Source organism: Eulemur rufifrons, chromosome 14, assembly GCF_041146395.1.
Source record: "Eulemur rufifrons isolate Redbay chromosome 14, OSU_ERuf_1, whole genome shotgun sequence".
NCBI classification, from domain to species: Eukaryota; Metazoa; Chordata; class Mammalia; order Primates; family Lemuridae; genus Eulemur; species Eulemur rufifrons.
Window position 1 is genome coordinate 33,924,197 of NC_090996.1, and position 18,679 is coordinate 33,942,875.

At 47.9% G+C, this 18,679-nt stretch overlaps 1 protein-coding gene across 2 annotated transcripts in view; it reads left to right on the plus strand.

Moving 5' to 3' along the window:
• The window catches only part of TRAP1 (TNF receptor associated protein 1), a 42,480-nt gene that overhangs the window by 9,708 nt on the left and 14,093 nt on the right, over nucleotides 1-18,679 (plus strand). The window contains exons 2-6 of one of the 2 annotated variants that reach the window (XM_069487011.1): nucleotides 5,848-6,009; nucleotides 6,884-6,966; nucleotides 8,171-8,311; nucleotides 15,494-15,565; nucleotides 17,960-18,120. In XM_069487011.1, coding sequence (XP_069343112.1) covers nucleotides 5,848-6,009; nucleotides 6,884-6,966; nucleotides 8,171-8,311; nucleotides 15,494-15,565; nucleotides 17,960-18,120 — 619 coding nt within the window. The remainder of the gene's footprint in view (nucleotides 1-5,847; nucleotides 6,010-6,883; nucleotides 6,967-8,170; nucleotides 8,312-15,493; nucleotides 15,566-17,959; nucleotides 18,121-18,679) is intronic. The other variant, XM_069487012.1, reaches the window with a different exon arrangement.

The following is an 18,679-nucleotide window of genomic DNA, read 5'->3' on the forward strand; positions in this document are numbered from 1 at the left end:
GGATGTTCTTGCCTTCAAAGAGTTTGATACTAAGAAATATAAGCTTGTCTTTGCCCTAACTGGGTAAGATAAATTACAAATTAATAAAATTAATAGTATAAGAAATACCATAAGCTGGCATATAACTGCAGTTGTAAATGAACATCAGAGAACAGCATAGAAATAAGTGCTATGAATTCACAGTAGGGAGAGATTATTGTGAACCACGGGGGACAGGGAGGCCCTTAGAAGAGAGGGCCTCACACGGGTGCTGGAGCAATTCGGTTGGAAAGAAGGGTGTGTTTGCAGGTTGGAGGAGCAGCATCAGCACTGCTGGAGTGTGTGGGTGTTGGGGGGATCACATTCAAACTGTCAGTGCTTCCCATTTCGTGTGACCCCAAACCACCTGATAGTTTAACATTAAGATCTTGTAGCTTGACGTTGAGGTTTGTGGTTTTTCCTTTAGTGTGTAGGAGAAACATGGACTGTGCAGATAGTGTATTTGGTGTCTGGTTTAGGCAGATTTATTTCACTATTGGTTTATTCTTACAGTCAGTGTAGAACATTCAGTGAAATCAAATCTGCTTTTAATAGTGCTGTCAATTAATGTAATCTTGGAATTATGATGCAAAAGTCTTGAAATCCTGGTTGGAAATATGGATTACTTTTTTCCTCCCCTTTTCCCACCTATGAGGTATTATGTATATTTGCATTGTAAACAACATATTAAAACTTTTCAAATGTATTCTGAGTACGAAATGGGGGAAAAAAAACCCCAAAAGGACTAGAAAAAATAAAACATGGGGAAATGGTGTTTAATCTTAGAGTAGGGAAGGCCTTAAAAAACAAAAGACTATTTCCTTAATATATAAAAAGCTCTAACAAATCAATAAGAAAAAGATTTAAAATGTAGTAGAAAAAATCATCAGAGTATATCAACAGTCCATTAATGAAAAGGAAATAAGAAATATTTTAAAATATGGAAAAGTGCTCAATCTTGCTCATAATAAGAGAAATGTAAATGAAAACTACAGTGAAAATTTTACCTGATCAATAGGCAAAGAGCCAAGCATTTCATCACACCACCATCTTGGGGCAACACGTTCTCTAGCGTGTTGCTGGTGGGAGCGTGAGCCAACATAGTCTCTGAGGAGGGTAATTTAGCATCTACCACAATTTAAAATATGTAAACTTGGACGTGGCAGTTCCATGTCTAGATGTATGCTTGTACATAAATGAAGTGGCACATGTACAAGAATATTCCTTAGAGTGCTACTTTTTATTTTGAAACTTTTAATCTTGAAATAATTGTTTACTGACAGAGGTGTCACAGAAGTAGTCGAGGGCTCCCCTGATGTCCCCTCGTGTGAACACCATGGTCAGGTCTCCTCCCTCCTCAGTCTGTGTTTCTCTTTCAGGACCTTTTTGAAGAGCATTGGCCAGTTATTTTATAGCATGCTGCTCGATTTGGGTTTGGTGTTTTGTTGTGATTAGGTAGAGGGCCAAGTGTGGCAGGAAGGCAGCAGAGGGGAGGCTGTTCCTGTCACCGTGTCGGGAGTTGCGCGGCATCGATGTGCCTCGGTCCTGACCACGGCGACTGGTGGCTTAATGTGTACCTGCCTCTTCGTCCATGGTCAAGTTACTGCTTTTGTTCTTTAAAAGCAGTAAGTATTTTGAGGGAGATACTTTAAGATTATGTAAATATTCTGTTTCTGGTAAACAGCCATCAGGAATTTATACCTGCCACAATCATTCCTGTGGTGTTTTCCTGGTGGCGATTTTTCTATTTTCCATCATTCCTTATACATTCATTGTAATTCTGTAAGAAAGAGGTGTTGCTGCTCCCGTATTTACGTACGGGCTAGTATTTATTTGCTGGGTTACAGTTTACAGTCCATTACTATGGTTTACTTTGTTGCTCAGATTGTCCTGGATTCTGCCATTGGAGCCCCTTGGCGTTGGAGCCTGTGTCCTCCTGACACACTCTTGTCCTTTCTGAACCCTTTGCCACTTTCTAGCACTGCAGGGTGTTCCTGGCTCATTTTGTGTGTTCTCCAAAGAGCTCTGGTTCCTTTTGTTGGAGAATGGTATTCACAAGCCAAGATCCAGTTGCCAGGCAGGGTGACCAGCCTTCCCAGTTTGCCAGGACTCAGGTGTTCCCTGGGATGTGGGACCTTCAAGTACTAAAGCTGGGACGGCTCTTGGACGGTCACTCTCCATAGCCTCAGAATACTCATTGCTCCTGGCTCTCGTCACTCCTTGGCCCTGTCAGCAGAGCTGGGAAATGTGTGTGTGCCCCTGCGCTCACATCCACACTTCCGCGGTGGTTTCTGTAGCCAGGCTGTACAAGTGCAGAAGGTCACGTGGCCACACCCTTGCTCCCTCTCAGTGCAGCACCACAGGGTGTACCCAGCCCCCTTGTGTGCAACACCTTTCTCCCCCAGCAAGGAGCTTCATTCACTGGCCACTGTATTTGCCTGATCTTAGGATCTACACGAAGCAGTTTCAGACTTGCTAACCCATATGGTGAACACACTAACTCGAGTACAATAATTGTGTACTGTCCTTTGAAGTTAGTTTTACAATATACAGTCAAACACTATTTTTTAACCAGGCATGGTGGCTCACGCCTGTAATGCCAGCACTTTGAGAAGCCAAGGAGGGAGGATCACTTGAGGCCAGGAGTTTGAGACCAGCCTGGGCAACATAGTTAGACCCCCATCTCTATAAAAAAAAATTAGTGGCGCAGAGTGATGCGCACCTATAGTTCCAGCTACTCAGGAGGCTGAGGCAGGAAGATCGCTTGAGACCGGGAGTTTGAGACGGCAGTGAGCTATGATGACTCCACTTCACTCTAGTCTGAGAAAGACCCTGACTCTAAAAAGTTAAAAAAAAAAAATGCATTTTCCGAAGTGACTTAGATTGGTTCTTTCTGGGTGGTTATGTTATTCGTAATAGTTATGCACGTTTGCTACTGTTTGTGTTTTCTTTTGTGTTCCTGCACACCCTGCTTGGTTTCATTGGTTTACTTTTGGGTATGAGAAACATTAGCATGGCTCTAAGGGGCAGAGATACACAAAAAGATATACTCAGGCCAGGCGCAGTGGCTCACGCCTGTAATCCTGGCACTCTGGGAGGCCGAGGCAGGAGGATCACTTGAGGTCAGGAGTTTGAGACCAGCCTGAGCAAGAGTGGGACCCTGTCTCTACTAAAAATAGAAAAAATTAGCCGGGCATGGTGGCGTGCGCCTATAGTCCCAGCTACTTGGGAGGCTGAGGCAGGAGGATCACTTGAGCCCAGGAGTTTGAGGTTGCCGTGAGCTAGGCTGACGCCATGGCACTCTAGCCCAGGCAACAGAGCGAGACTCTGTATCACCAAAAAAAAGAGATAGAAATGTCATGTTCCTCTCAGCCCTGCTACCCTGTCCCATATCCCTGTTCTTTACATTCTGTTGACACACACCTGTGGTGGTTTGAATTGTGTCCACCCAAAAGATGAAGTCCCAACTCCACTCCCTGTGAATGTGACCTTATTTGGGAATGAGGTCTTTATAGATGATCAAGTTAAGATGAGGTCATTAGGGTGACCCCTATGTCAGTGTGACTGTGTCTTTATAAAATGGGGACATTTGAAGACAGACGTGCATAGAGCAGATGTCGTGTAGTGAAGATGCACAAGCCAGGCAATGCCCGAGGCTACGGAAGCTGGAGAGAGGCTGGAACGGATCGCCTGCAGCCTCAGGAGGAGCCAACCCTGCCTGCACCTTGATTACGGACTTCTGGCCTCCAGAACTTTCTGTTGTTTCAAATCACCCAGTTAGTGGTTCTTTGTTTTAGCAGCTCTGAGAAATGAACACATGGTCTCCTTAGTTTCTGGGTTTTCCTTCCTGTTTCTTTTGCACAAATGAGCAGAAACATGGATATTTTCCCTTATCCCCTTCTCTTCCCTGAAGGATAACATACAATAGGTAATTGTTTAACACTTAGGAGCAGTATTATTATTTCTGAAACATGGTCTCGCTCTGTCACCTAGGCTAGAATGCAGTGGCGTCATCATAGCTCACTGTAGCCTCAAACTCCTAGGCTCAAGTGATCCTCTTGCCTCGGCCTCCCACAGTGCTAGGACTACAGGCCTGAGCCACTGTGCCCACCCAGTCGCTTTATTTTTAATAACAAAAGACTAAAAATAGTTTAAACATCTACCCATTGGGCACTAACTAAGTACTTACCCATTAGCCTGGAATACTGTGTTCATTAAAAAGAATAAGCAGTTGTATATGTACTGATATGGAAGGCTCTCTAAGACGTGTTCTTGATTAAAATACTTATGCACAGAAGATGAAATAAAAAGTGTATGCTGGCCATTAATCAGTCCACTCTCCCCTGCTCCTGGGAGGCCCGTTTAGACCAGGTAGTTCATACACTTATGCTCATGTTGCTATGTCCTGGAGACTGGACTCTCGTCTTACCTGCATGAACATCTTTATTCCAGTCCTTACCGATTGCCTTTCTGAAGTCCTGCAGTACTGTAAGCAGAGGGTCCGCAGCTTATCTCGTCTCTGAACATGTACTCAGTGCTGTCCCTGGGAGCAGCAAGGCAGCGTGGCCGCTGGGTTCTGCTGGTGGTTGGGTGATGCCAAGACCCTTCCCTGCTGTGCTCCAAGGGCTGGCTCTGCCTGGGCTGGGGCGCTGGGTGGGGGCACCGGGACTTCAGCACCTTGGCCTAGTGTGGACTCTTGATGAAATCCTCTGATACCAAATATTTAATTCCAGAAGCAATGCCCCAGGTTTTTTTTTTTTTTTTAACTGTATGGTTAAAGTGAACAGCGCAATTAGGTAGGCCTAGAGGATTCAATATTTATACTGTTTGGAAATTGAATATTTTCTGAATTGGGTTAGATGTTTTTAAGGTATTCTGCACTAAGGTAAAGGCTAACTGGGTTCGTGTTATTTATAAATCCAGGAATGAGCCTTAAGAATAGGCCAATTTTGGCCGGGCGAGGTGGCTCACACCTGTAATCCTAGCACTCTGGGAGGCCGAGGCGGGTGGATCGCTTGAGGTCCGGAGTTCGAGACCAGCCTGAGCAAGATCGAGACCCTGTCTCTACTAAAAATAGAAAGATATTAGCTGGCCAACTAGAAATATATATGGAAAAAATTAGCCGGGCATGGTGGCGCATGCCCGTAGTCCCAGCTACTCGGGAGGCTGAGGCAGTAGAATTGCTTGAGCCCAGGCGTTTGAGGTTGCTGTGAGCTAGGCTGACACCCCAGCACTCACTCTAGCCCGGGCAACAGAGCGAGACTCTGTCTCAAAAAAAAAAAAAGGCCAATTTTTATATCTTGTAGGAATGTGGACATTGATGTGTTAATTTTTAAAACCTTCAAACTATGTATGTCTGGACCTTCTACATCACTGCTTCCTATATGTTACCAATTTGCAAGGAAGAATAGCACCTAACAGGCAGATGTGGTTCCTTTAGGTGTGGATGTCCTGGCTGACCGTGACCTTGAAACCGGCATGTAATGAACATCTGACCAGCAGCCGTGCCCTGGTGCTCCCTGATCTTACCTGGGGGCGGGTGTGGGACATGGCCTCAGAAGGCACCTGCCCACCCCTGCAGTTTTGTCCCTGAGGTTCCAGTGAGCCCCAGCATCTTACAATGACATGACCCGTGTGACCGCAGGTTGCCAAAACCACACCCTGACACAGGAGTAGCTGTATGACGTTCAGTCACTTGTCATTTCTCTTTTGAGCAACAGCCTGACATAGAGGAATCCGCACGGCTGGACAGACTAGTTGTGAAGAGTGTGATATTCTGTGTCCGATGTCTTTCTAATGCTCGTTCTTTCTGCATGCTTGTCCTTTCAGGAAAACCGGTTCTGTGTCCTCGAAGGACCACAGTCCAGTTCGGGAGCCCCAGGCGAAGCCTGGCCTGGCGCGTGGGTGCCGCGCAGCCGTACAGCACGCAGGCGGCGGAGGACAAGGCGGAGGCCCTGCATTCCATCATCAGCAGCACCGAGACCGTGCAGGGTAGTGTGTTCGGCCTCAGCGGGGCTGGGCCGTCTTGCTCGGTTCATTGCTGGCTTGTCCGGGGCAGTTTTGCTGAGGTGGAGGTGTTGACTGAGGGAGCCGCCTGCTCGCTGCAGGGCTTGGAAGGTCCTGGTCGCAGGGAGCTTTGCCCTGAGTCACGTATCCTCCGTGCCTGTCCCGGCGAGGGCCTCCCGCATTATCCCGGGCGTGCTGCCCCCTCTGGTGGTCGCCCGTGAATTCGCCATGTGGCACCTTCTCTGGTGATTCCCGGCACATCTGCTAGCAATCAGGGGGCTGGACGCAAGCTCGTGTTGGCCCGGCTTGTGGGGCACTGAATCCTCCAGTCGTCTTCCTGCTTCCCCCGGGAAGACAGAAGAGCAGCCTTCAGAGCCCGTCCCCGAAGTGGTTCCGTTTCTGGCTTCTAAGTGAGGCAACAAGAACAGAATCTTTGAAGTTAAGAGAAATGAGGTTTTCGTGTTAATTCGCTTTTTGAATAAAAAATGTGGAAACTGCTTTTTTGAAGAACACAATCCAGGGTCTAGTGAGAGCCAGCCCATTCTTGTGCCCACGTACTTAGGGAAGTCCACCTCCAGGGTCCCCCAGAGGTGACCCGAGGTGCGTCTGGCCTTAGCAGTGGGAGCGTTGGTCTCTCGTGCGCCCCTTTCTGTGGAGAGAGCAGCCGCTGGATTTGTTCTGCTCCTGAGACCTCCTTACCTGAGAGAGAGTGTTTCTGTCCCCTTCTTTCTTTTTGTTCGTTTTTTTAAAAAATGTTTAAAACGCATAACCTTAAACATTCTTTTGAATGTTACGTAGCATGTTCTTCCACAGAAATAGAAACTGAATTTTATTGGCCGCGTCTGTGATTCATTACTAGGTTCCGTTTCCAAACACGAGTTCCAGGCTGAGACAAAGAAGCTTTTGGACATTGTTGCCCGTTCCTTATACTCAGAGAAAGAGGTACGCTACCTGCTAATCGCTGCCGGTGCTAGCAGGGTTTCTTTTGGCAAAACTAATTTTATGCCATTCTGGGGAAATGCCAGGCAGTGTATTAGCTGTGAGAATGCATTAAACTTTGGACAGGTCCCCACCTTAAGCATCCAGTGAGACTGTTTTCTACCAAACTCTGCTTTGGGTTTTGTGGATAAGTGTATCCAGATGATTCTTTGGGCCAGTTGGACTCTGGGAATTAATTAAATTTTGCCAGTAATTGCAGAAATCTCCAAATACTGGTGTGGAGCTCCAGTGAGATCCGTTTCTGCAGAGCTGTCGAAGTACCTGACTGAGGCCCCTGTGTTTCCCCCTTGTCTTGTGTCACTACTTGCAGGTCTAGTTGGGGGCATCGGTGGCTGGAGGAAGAAGGTTCCCTGGTCCTGTGTGTGTAGAGCAGGGAGGGTTACACGGAGCTTTCTGAGGCAATTAAAACTCAGAGGTGATAGGACATGGAAAACTGGAGAACAATCAGACCATCGTCATTTACATGCTGATTATTGCTAGAATGCAAAGAGAATTCTGAACAAGAGTAAAGCACAGAGTTCAGAGAGACTTTTCGGGAAATATTTCCAGGTGTTGTGCTGTTATGTGCTATATTCCCGAATCCCAACGCCTTGCGTTGGGGAGGTCACCCACTTACTCTCACCTGGGTGCCGACACTCACTTTAACTAGAAGCTCTGTTTGAGGTCAAGGTGCTTTTCAGGTCCTGAGAGGGCAGTTGGGGTTGAGCCCTGTGGCCCTTTTTTCTCCAAGATCTGGTGGGTCTGGTGTTTGGTGGTCCCTGCTAGGTGGAGCGAAGCCAGTGAGTCTGTTTCCGCCGAGGAGGAGAAACAGATGTCTGGTGTGTGTTGTTATCCCTGTGCCAGAGCTGAGAAGGGAGTGTTCCCTCAGGGGTTCTTGTTAAAGTTTGAGTTAACAAATGGACACAACTTGAGGCTTGATGGAACATCCTGAAGGGAAAGAGTCGTAGCTTACTAGGTAGCGCTGTGGGGAGAAGTGATGCACCATTAGGAACTTTGTGACCTGCCCAGAGGAATTGCCTTTGACTGAAGCGGAGAATCTTGATGTTTAGTGAGCTTGAGTGTTCCATGGCAGCTGTTGCACTTTAACAGTTGTAAATGCAGAGTCCGGCTCCTTTGGCCTCCATTCCTCTGGTTTCTGTTCCTGCAGGTGTTTATACGGGAGCTGATCTCCAATGCTAGCGATGCTTTGGAAAAGCTGCGTCATAGACTGGTGTCTGACGGCCAGACACTGCCAGAAATGGAGATTCACTTGCAGACCGACTCTGAGAAAGGCACCATCACGATCCAGGTACGGCCTCTGGTGTCCGGGCGTGTGGCAGTCCAGGGCTCGCAGAGGAGACGGCACCTGCCTTCTAGCTACGTCTCTAGGCTCCCGCTGATGTGCTGTCTTTACTGTTAGGAGGGCTCTGGTTTTAATTGACTGCTAAAATCGCACTCATTCATTATAGAAAATTTGGAAAACAAGTGAGCAGAAAAGAAAATTAAAATCACCATCATCCAGAGCTAACTGCTAGTAACGTTTTAGCACATGTCAATGTAAGGTTTGGTGTGTGCAGTTGTTAACATCACTAAACATATTTTTAATGTACTCATTTCATGTTTTTAAACTGTGCTTCCCCCTTACCACACAGACAAAGCAGCACTTGTGGTTGCTGTTGTGAGAATTTTAAGGTCAAAGAGTTAGAAAGGCAAAGGGATTTCGTGAGGCAGTGGCCCTGGGGGACTTTGTGTTCCTGAGACAGCTGCCTGACCTTCCATCCCAGGGTCTCCGCGTAACCGCGGGGCTGGCACAGGCCCAGGTGGGTCTGAGCATCCCTTTCTGGAACACCGCTCGTTCCTGGACCATGCCAGATGGATGAGTGTGTACGTGGGTAAGGGGATGATCGATGATCACCGTTTTAGTTAAAGGAAGGCTTTGTGGGGTCTCAGCTTTATGTATTCCCTCTTGGGGAAAGAATTAGAGTCCGGGCTGAGCCACCTTGTTGCGTGCAAGCTGTTTGTCACCAGGATTGGGTGGGGCGTGGGTTTCTTTCCTTCACCTCTCCCTGAGCTGGCCAGTGGCAGGGCGGGGGCAGGGGGCTGGGATGTGCGAAGGGGCCTCCTGCACTTCCCTGCCATTTGCAGCCTGGGGGCCCTTGGGGTGAGCTGAGGATGGGGCAGGGGCAGTGGGGATGTGACTTGTGGTCCCTGAGCAGAGAGGTTTGTCATGTGCCATTGCTTCCTAGGATTGTTTATGTTCTAAAAAGGATTTTTGTTTGCTTTTGTCTTTTGTCTTCTTTTTTTGTAAAAAAAAAAAAAAAAAAACATAACAGTTCTAGATTCCCAGAAAATTTGAACAGATGATACGAAGAGTTCTGATACACCCCTGACACTCAGTTTCCCCTAACACCTGATGTGGGTGGTCCGTTGTTACAGTTAGTTAACCGATATTGATACATTATTCTTATGTAAAGTTTTACTAAAGGTGGGGCTTTTGTGGGGCTCAGGTATTGTGCCATTCTCTCTCTCATGCTGACACTTCAGCTTCATTGCTTTTCATTATTTTTAGGGGATTCTTTAGGGAATAAAATATGTAGCCTTACTTTATCACTGTCTGGCTTGATTTGATATTTACCACTTCATTTATAATGTAAGAATCTGGCAACGGTATCATTCCAATGACAAAACCCTCTTTTCCCTTTGATGTCAAATATTTTGCATACACACCTGTCGTAAACCCTCACAGATTCCTTTCAAAATCTTACATGGTGCGTTGGCTGTCAGCAAGTGATCTATGCTGGTATCGGAAATATCTGTACTTCAACTTTATTTTATTTTATTGTTTCTTTTTTTAAAAGATTTATTTATTAAAATTTAATTTCTTTTTTCTTCCTTTCTTTTTTTTTTTGTTTTTGTTTTTTTTTTTTTCGTTTGTTTGTTTTTGCTAGGTCTCCAGCTAGAATATTTATTTTATTTTTGAGCAGATTTAAAATTTAAAGGCAGTACAAAGAGTTGCCATGTACTGTGCACCCAACTTCCTTTATGACTAAAGTCTTAGGTTAGTATGTTACGTTGGCTACAGTTAATGAACCAGGATTCATGTGTTTTTCCTTATTTTTATTTTTTTTTGGGGGGGACAGTATCTTTCTGTCACCCAGGGTAGAGTGCAGTGGTGTCATCATAGCTCACAGCAACCTCAAACTTCTGGGCTCAAGCGATCCTCCTGCCTCAGTCTCCCAGAGTGCTGGGACTACTGGCAGGAGCACCGTGCCCGGCCTGTGTGTTCCTAACCAGAGCTGTTCAGGTTTCCCCATGTCCCCCTGATGCCCCTTTTCTGTCCCAGGGTCCCACACGACAGTCATGTTTCCTTGGGCTCCTTGTGACTGTCTCAGACTGTCCTTGTCTTTGGTGGCCTGGGCAGCTTGGCGGACTGGCCAGGTGTGATGTCGGATGCCCCTGCTGCGGTTTGTCTGGTGTTTTTCTCATGATTAGACCCCTGGGGTGTTGGCTTTGGGAGGAAGAGGGCAGAGGTGAGGACCCATCTCATCCCATCCTGTCCAGGTCTGCGCTGTCACACTCCTCGGCACAGTAGTGTTGACCCTGACTGCGGGCTGAGGTCACACTGACGAGGGTCAGGGACTTATTGGTGCACTTTTGCTCTGCGCATTTCCCTTCGCTTTCCGCCTTTTCCTTGAGAAGGGCTGGACCGTGGTGGAAGCTTATGGAGTCCGTTTATTTTATTTTGCAAAAACAGAAGTTGAAAAGACTAATAGAGTGAACGCTCAGGTAACCACCATCCAGGTTAAGACATAGAACACTCTGGAACCTTCAGCCCCAGCTGTCCCTCCTTAGTCACAGCCCTTCCCAACACCCCCTTCTACCTGGAAATTAGCTGCTAGTCTAACTTTTGAGACAATTGTCTCCTTCCTTTTCTTCATAATTTTGCCATCTTGATTTGTATCTGAACAGTATGTTGGTTCATTTTGCCTGTTATAATGAGGGGGTCACAGAGGATGTATTTTCTGTGCTTTGCTTCTCTTGTTCAGTTATTGTAGTTCGGATTGCTATGTAGTATGCTGTTGTATAAATAGGTCATAATTTATCTAATCTGCACATTTGGATTATTTCTACTTTTCCACAATTACAAGTGATGTTGCAATAAGCATGTGTGTAAGTTGCTCCTAACGTTCAAGGGTGGGAGTTTCTGTCGGACCCGTACCTAGGAGTAGAGTTACTAGATGGCAGGGTTTGGGCAGGGCGTGCTCTGCCGCAGGGCATCGCTGACGTGTGATCCCCGAGGCTGTCAGGGTGCACTCTGCTTCCGCCCCATCCTCACCCACACTTGGTGTCACCAGACTTGTCCTTTTGGCCAGGGCGGTGCGCCAGTGATGGCGGACCCCTCTGCTTGTGGTCTGCATTTCCTGGGTTACAGATGTGGTTACGCATTTTTCATTTTGCTTCCTGCCTCTACCGAGTGAGCTCTGCTTACCTGCTCAGGATGTTGCTGTGAGGTATTGGAGCACATGAATGACATGTGTCTGCTCTAGACAAGCCCGTGTCCTGCTCTGGCACAGAGGCCCACTGGTCACCCCTGCCGCAGGCACCCCACAGTGAACCCACCTGGCATTTGGAGGCCTCCTAAGTCAGTTCCCCTTGCAGCAACAGAGCCTGACCCCACCTCTCCACCACTTTTACTGTGACTTTTTCTCAGTTCTTCTCTGTCTGCTTTCAAGATGCAGGCATGCATTGCTTAGTGATGCAGGTCTGTTCTGAGAAAGGCATCAGGCGATGTCATGGTTGCGTGAACATCACAGAGTGCACTCACACAAACCTCAGTGTGGCCTGTTGTGCCCAGGCTAGGCTGTTGCTCCTGGCCTTCCCACCTGGACAGCGTGTTACTGCACTGAATGCTGCAGGCAGCTGTAACACGATGGGAAGTATTTTGTGTATCTAAAAATACCTAAATAGAGAAAGGGTACAGTAAAAATACAGGGTAAAAGACAAAAAATGGTGCACCTGTATAGGGTATGTACCAGGAATGGAGCTTGCAGGACTGGCAGTTGCTCTGGGTGAGCGAGTGGAGAGGGAATGTGAAGGCCTCGGACGTGGCTATGCACCACTGCAGACTTTATCTGTAAATACTCTGCACTTGGGCCACAGTAAATTTTAAAAAATATATTTTTCTTTCTTCAATAACAAATTAACCTTAGCTTACTGTAACTTGTTTACTTTATAAACTTTTAACTTTTTTTAACTTTTTGACTCTATAATAACATTTAGCTTAAAACATAAACACATTGTACAGCTGGACAAAAGTATTTTCTTGCTTTATGTACTTTTTCTGTAGGTTTTTTTTTTTTTTTAAGAGATGAGGTCTTGCTCTGTCGCCCAGGCTGGAGTGCAGTGGCCTGATCATAGCTCACTGCAACCTTGAACTCCTGGCCTCAAGTGATCCTCCTGCCTCAGCCTCCCAAATTGCTAGGATTACAGGCATCAGCCACTGTGCCCAGCCTTTTCTTCCTCTTAGGACTAAGGTGTATGTGTGTGTGTGCATGTGTGTGTGTTTGTGCGTGTGGGTGCGCACATGTGTGGAATCCTCCCTGTTGGTCACTGTCTCTTGTTTGCTCATTCTCTGTGGTCTGTGTGTGCCTTTCCTTGTTGTTGTTGTTTTTAAGTAAGCTTTATCAAGGTATGACTTGCATATAACAAAATTCACCCCGTTCGATGAGTTTTGACCAGTGCATACGCCCACGTGGCCCCCATTCAATCGTGATGCCAGCCCCGGTGTTCTCTCGGGTCCCTTTGCAATCAGTTCCTTCCCCCATTCCCAACCCATAGCAACCACTGATCTGCTTTCTGTCACCATAGTTTTGTTTTTTCTAGAATTTCATATCTGTAGAATTATCCAGTGCGTAGTCTTTTAAGTCTGGTTGCTTCCACCCAGCACCGAGCTTTGCAATGGACCCACGCTGTTGCCTGCACCAGGGGTCATTGCTTTGGTTACTGCCAGGCGTTCCATGTGGCTTCACCACGTGCTTGCCCATTCAGCCCCTGGTGCGCACCGGGTCGTTTCCAGTGGGAATGTTAGGGATAAAGCTTCTGCGAACCACTGAGTTCAAGTCTTTGCAGGGATATAGGTTTTCATCTCTCTTGGGCAAATACCTAGGAGTAGGATTTACTCCTAAATACCTGGGAGTAAAGTGGGTATCTCTTTAACTTTATAAGAAACTGACGAATGTTTCCTAAGTGGGTGTCCGTTTTGCGTTGCTACCAGCAATGTATGAGAATTCCAGTTGCTGCTCATCCTTGTCAACACTTGGTATTGTCAGACTTTTTAATTTTAGCCATTCTAGTGGGTGTGCAGTAGCTTCTCATTGTGGTTTTAATTTGCATTTCCCTAATGATTAGTGGTGTGGAGCATCTTTTCGTGTGCTTATCAGCCGTGTGGTGAAATGTCTATTCAGATCTTTTGCTCATTTTTAATCAAGTTGTTTGCATTCTTATTATTGAAGTGTAAGAGTTCTGTATATATTCTAGATGAGTCCTTATCAGATACACATTCTGCAAATGTTTTCTCCCAATCTGTGGCTTGCCTTTTTATTGTCTTGGTGGTATCTTTTGAAGAGCAAAATTTTTTAATTTTAATGAAGTAAGGTTTATCCGTTCTTTCCTATATGCTTCATTCTTTTACTGATCTGTCTAGAAATCTTTGTATATTCCGGAGTCATAAAAATTTTCCCCTGTGCTTTCTTTTATAGTTTTATCTCTCATATCTATGATCCATTTCAAGTTAGTTTTGTATATGGTGTGAGTAGGGGTTAAGATTTATTTTTTGCTTATGGCTATCCAGTTGTTTCAGCACCATCTGTTTAAAGACTTATAATCCCCATCCCCACTGAATTATCTTGGAATCTTTGTCAAAAATCAATTGGCACACTTCCTGTGTGGCTCTGTTTCTGGACTCTGTTTGGTTCCTTTGATGTGTGTGTCCGTCCTTAAATGCCCATATCACACTGTCTTAATTACTGTGGCTTTATAGTAAGTCTTAAAATTAGGTAGTATAAGTTCTCCAACTTTGTTCTTTTTCAAAATATTCTAGGTTCTTTGTATTTCCATATAAATTTTAGAATCAGCTTGTCATTTTCTGCAAAACCTTAAGGATTTAGATTGGGATTGCAATGAATCTGTAGATCACTTTGGGAAGAAATCAAAATAAGTTGAAAATAGTAACTTTTAGATGTGTTTTCTCCTTTGTTTCAGCCTAACCTTTTCCTTAGGATTCTATTTAAATTTCTTTCTTTCCTTCCTTCCTTTTCTTTCTTTTCTTTCCTTCCTTCTTTCTCTTTGTTTCTTTCCTTCCTTTCGTCTTGCTCTGTGGCCCAGGCTGGAATGAAGTGGTGCAGCCTCAAACGCTGTTGCTCTGTGTCCCAGTCTGTTCAGGCTGCTGTAACAGAGCGCTGTAGACTGGGTACTTCACTTACAGACAGCAGAGATGTAGTGCTCACGTCTCTGAAGGCTGGGAGGTCCAAGCTCGAGGGGCCAGCAGATTTGGTGAGGATGGCTCCTCATAGATAGTGCTTTCTGGGTGCCCTCACGTGGCAGAAGAGGCGAACAGCCTCCCTCAAGCCTCTTACAAGGGCGTGAATCCCAGTCTTGCGAGTGAGGCTCTCAAGACCTTACCACCTCCCAAAGATCCCGCCGTTTAATACCATCACCCTGGGAGTTGGCTTCCAACATGCACATTTAGGAGAACACCAGTGTTGAGGTCGCAGCAGCCAGCCACAGGATGGGCAGATCTGAGGCTCCCAAGTGAGAGCTACACCTGTTCCCGGGGAGGTGCTGCGAGAGGCAGCGGGACGGCACTGCCTCCCCGTCTCCCGTGGCGATGGGGTTGGGCCATCCCTGTGTCTCCCGCAGAGTGTACTCTTCACACCTGCTTCCTATAGTTTGTATTTTCTCTCTCTCTCTTTTTTTTTTTTTTTTTTGAGACAAGATCTTGCTCTGTGGCCCAGGCCAGAGTGCAGGGTTGCAATCATAGCTCACTGCAACCTCGGACTCCTGAGCTTAAGGGATCTTCCCACTTCAGCCCCCCAGACTGCTGGGGTTACAGGTGTGAGCCACTGCGCCCAGCCTGTATTCTCTTAAATCAGATTGTCCTGCTGGATCAGTAGAGCCACCAAAGGAGGAAATAGCTGTTCTAAAGAACCAAGCCAAGGAGAAGGCACTGACAAGGCAGAATTGTGGTGACAGAAGACTCGTAGCTTTGCCTCCAAGTTGCTGACTTAGTATGCTCTTCTCAGGGTGGTTTTCGGTAATCCAGGACACTTTCTGCTCTGGTGAGGCCGGGCTGAGGTGACTGCAGTGAGTCTTTTCTGATCAGCGTGTGGTGTCACTTCGCCGGGCCCCGTCTGCCCAGTGTCGTTGATGCTATTTGCCTCAGCCCACTCCCCCGGTGCCGTTGCTCTGGCACTTAGAGTGTCTTTCTCCTCAGGACACTGGCATCGGGATGACACAGGAAGAGCTGGTGTCCAACCTGGGAACGATCGCCAGATCAGGGTCAAAGGTAAGCACAGGCCCACTGCGATCCTGCCCCTTGGTGTGCGAGGATCCCTCCTGTAAGGGTGCCCTGGGTGCCAGATTAAATGAGATTCGGGTGTGCGCCACGTGGCAGGCACTGCGGGAACAGTTTCTGACAGCACAGCCGACCCTTAGTGTCCCTGGGTGGGGGGCGGGGTTAGTTCCAGGACCTCCCGCAGATGCCAAACTCCGGGATGCTCCCAAGTCCCTGATGTAAATGGTGTGGCATGTCACATGCACACCCTTCATGTGCTTTAAATCATCTCTGGTTACTTGTGATACCTAATGCCATGTAAATACTTGTGATACTGTAGTCTTTTAAATTTTATTTTTATTTTTCCTGAGTTTTATTTTCCTTTATTTTGATCCTTGGTTGGTTGAATCCACAGGTGTGGAACCCGAGAATATGGAGGGCCAGCTGTGTTTCATTTTAGTGTCAAAGGGACCTCTGACATTGGTGGTGGTATTAGTATTTCCTTTTTTTTTTTTTGAGACAGAGTGTCGCTTTGTTGCCCTGGCTAGAGTGAGTGCCATGGCGTCAGCCTAGCTCACAGCAACCTCAAACTCCTGGGCTCAAGGGATCCTACTGCCTCAGCCTCCCGAGTAGCTGGGACTACAGGCATGCGCCACCATGCCCGGCTAATTTTTTCTATATATATTTTAGTTGGCCAGATAATTTCTTTCTGTTTTTTTTTTTTTTTTTAGTAGAGACGGGGTCTCGCTCTTGCTCAGGCTGGTCTTGAACTCCTGACCTTGAGCGATCCTCCCGCCTGGGCCTCCCAGAGTGCTGGGATTACAGGCGTGAGCCACCCGCCCGGCCAGTATTTCCATTTTATGGATGGGGAGGTTGGTTCTGCCGTAGCTGGAAGCTGACGACCGTAGCTGTGAGGCTGTCGGTGTTGCCATTCTGCCTCCCGCTGCTTCTCTGCAACGTCCTTCCCCAGCCAGTCCCTGCGCTGAGTGGGCTTGGCGCAGAGAGGGCCAGCGGGGACGTCTCCTCCTCCGAGACAGCACCGTTGACAGCAATGAGCCGGGCCACGCCGTCTGTGGGTTTGGTGGCTCTTACCAGCACTGCTGGGGGACTTGGCTGCCTGCGGTGGGAAGATGCGTGTCGACTGAGGTTTCCTCCGCTGCGGCATCTGCCAGCCTGCGACGAAGGCTGGTGGCTCGGCTGCCCTGGTGCCTCTCCTTTATCTGTCAGCCTGCGCGAGCCCTGCGTGGCACTTGTGCCAAATGCTTGATGATAGTGCGGATGTTGATCCAAAGTGATTCACAGAAACTTCTACTTTTAAAAAACTACCATAACTGTGACTCCCCCCCATTAGGTTTTTTGTTGTATTTCTACCAAGGGTGGTCTGTGCTGTCCCATACAGGAGCCACTAGCTACATGTGGCTGTTTCGATGTAAATGCACTAAAATTAAACGTAAAGTGTAGTTCCTCAGTCACACTGGCCACGTCCAGGCGCTCAGCAGCTGCCGCGCTGGGCCTGGCAGATGCACAGTGTTTCCCGAGTTGCAGAACGTTCTGGGTCCTGTTGTTCAGTATTGGCCACAGCCATGGTGCGTGCATTTTACTTCCTTTTTTTGACTCAGTGTCTCACTCTGTCACCCAGGCTGGAGTGCAGTGGTGTCATCCTAGCTCACTGCAACCTCAAACTCCTGGGCTCAAGTGATCCTCTTGCCTTGGCCTTGAGAGTAGCTGGGACTACAGGTGCCACCACATCCGGCCAATTCTAATTTTACTAGAAACGAGGTCTTGCTCTTCCTCAGGCTGGTCTTGGACTCCTGGGCTCAAGCAATCCTCCCGCCTCAGCCTCCCAGAGTGCTGGGATTATAGGCGTGAGCCACTGTGCCTGGTCTTGATTTTCGACCCAAGGAACTTTGGCATTAACGTTGAATGAGAATGATGAAGTGCTGTGTAGTCCAGTACAGCAGCACGTGCTCGGTTTGTGCTCTTGGCCCACAAAGCTTAGAATCCGGGAGACTTTATGCAGGAGACCAATTTGGGGCCCCTCCTCCTCCCCCTGTGACCTGCAGGGTCTGTGGCACCCAGGAAGCCCAGCCTCGCCTTTCTGCAGGGTGGGGGCTTATCCCCACCCCTGGGTGCGACCTCCAGGCCTCCGCTTGTCTGAGACAGGCAGAAATTGTGGGCTTTGGGCATGGAGTTGAATATCGACCTGTCGCCTTGGTCTTGGGCAGGCGCTTTGCCTCTCTGGGACTTGGCTCTTTATGTGTGAAACTGGTGGGAGGTACTCAACGTGGCTGTTTTGAGGATTAGATGAGATCTTGGCGGGTGCTAGAGGAACATACACGGGAAGTTGAGAATGTCAGCTCTGGGGGAAGACGGCGCCCTCCCTCTGACCAGCCTGTGCCCCCGCAGGCCTTTCTGGAAGCGCTGCAGAACCAGGCCGAGGCCAGCAGCAAGATCATCGGCCAGTTTGGCGTTGGTTTCTACTCGGCCTTCATGGTGGCCGACAGAGTCGAGGTCTACTCCCGCTCGGCGGCCCCGGGGAGCCCTGGGTACCAGTGGCTTTCAGACGGGTAAGTGAGGAGAAGCCCCACATCACACAGGAGTGTCCCTGTGCCCGTCCCTGGGGCACTTGCAGCTTGGATTTGAGCTGAAGCAGTCAGCATAGAGTTTGGAAAGTTAGATTCTCCTCAGAAAATGCAAATGAGCATTTTCTGGGCTTTTTACATGAAATCTGACTCTCCCACTTTGGAGAGCCAGTTACTTTTGTGGCTCCAAATGGCCGTGGCTTCTCTGTGGTCCCACGTGGTTGGCCCCATCACTGTGCTCTGGGGTGTGGGGCCCTGGCCCAGACTGAGCTCCTTCCTCAGTGGTCTGGCGTCAGCACCAGCCTTTCTCCTGGTGGCCCCTGCTCGGGGCGGCCCCCTCTGGGAGCTCGTTCTGGTTCCTCCCTGACCCTGCAGTTTCCCGGCGTGGCCCCTGCAGAGTGGGCGTCTGCCCAGAGCCGCCTCCCGTGCCCGCCGGGCTCCTCTCTCCAAGGCGCCTGTTTTTTTCTCTGGTGTGCGCTGGGGCCGTGTCTTACAAGTTGACTAGGTGGAGTTTCCAAAAAAACTTGAGACCCCATTTGAGGAG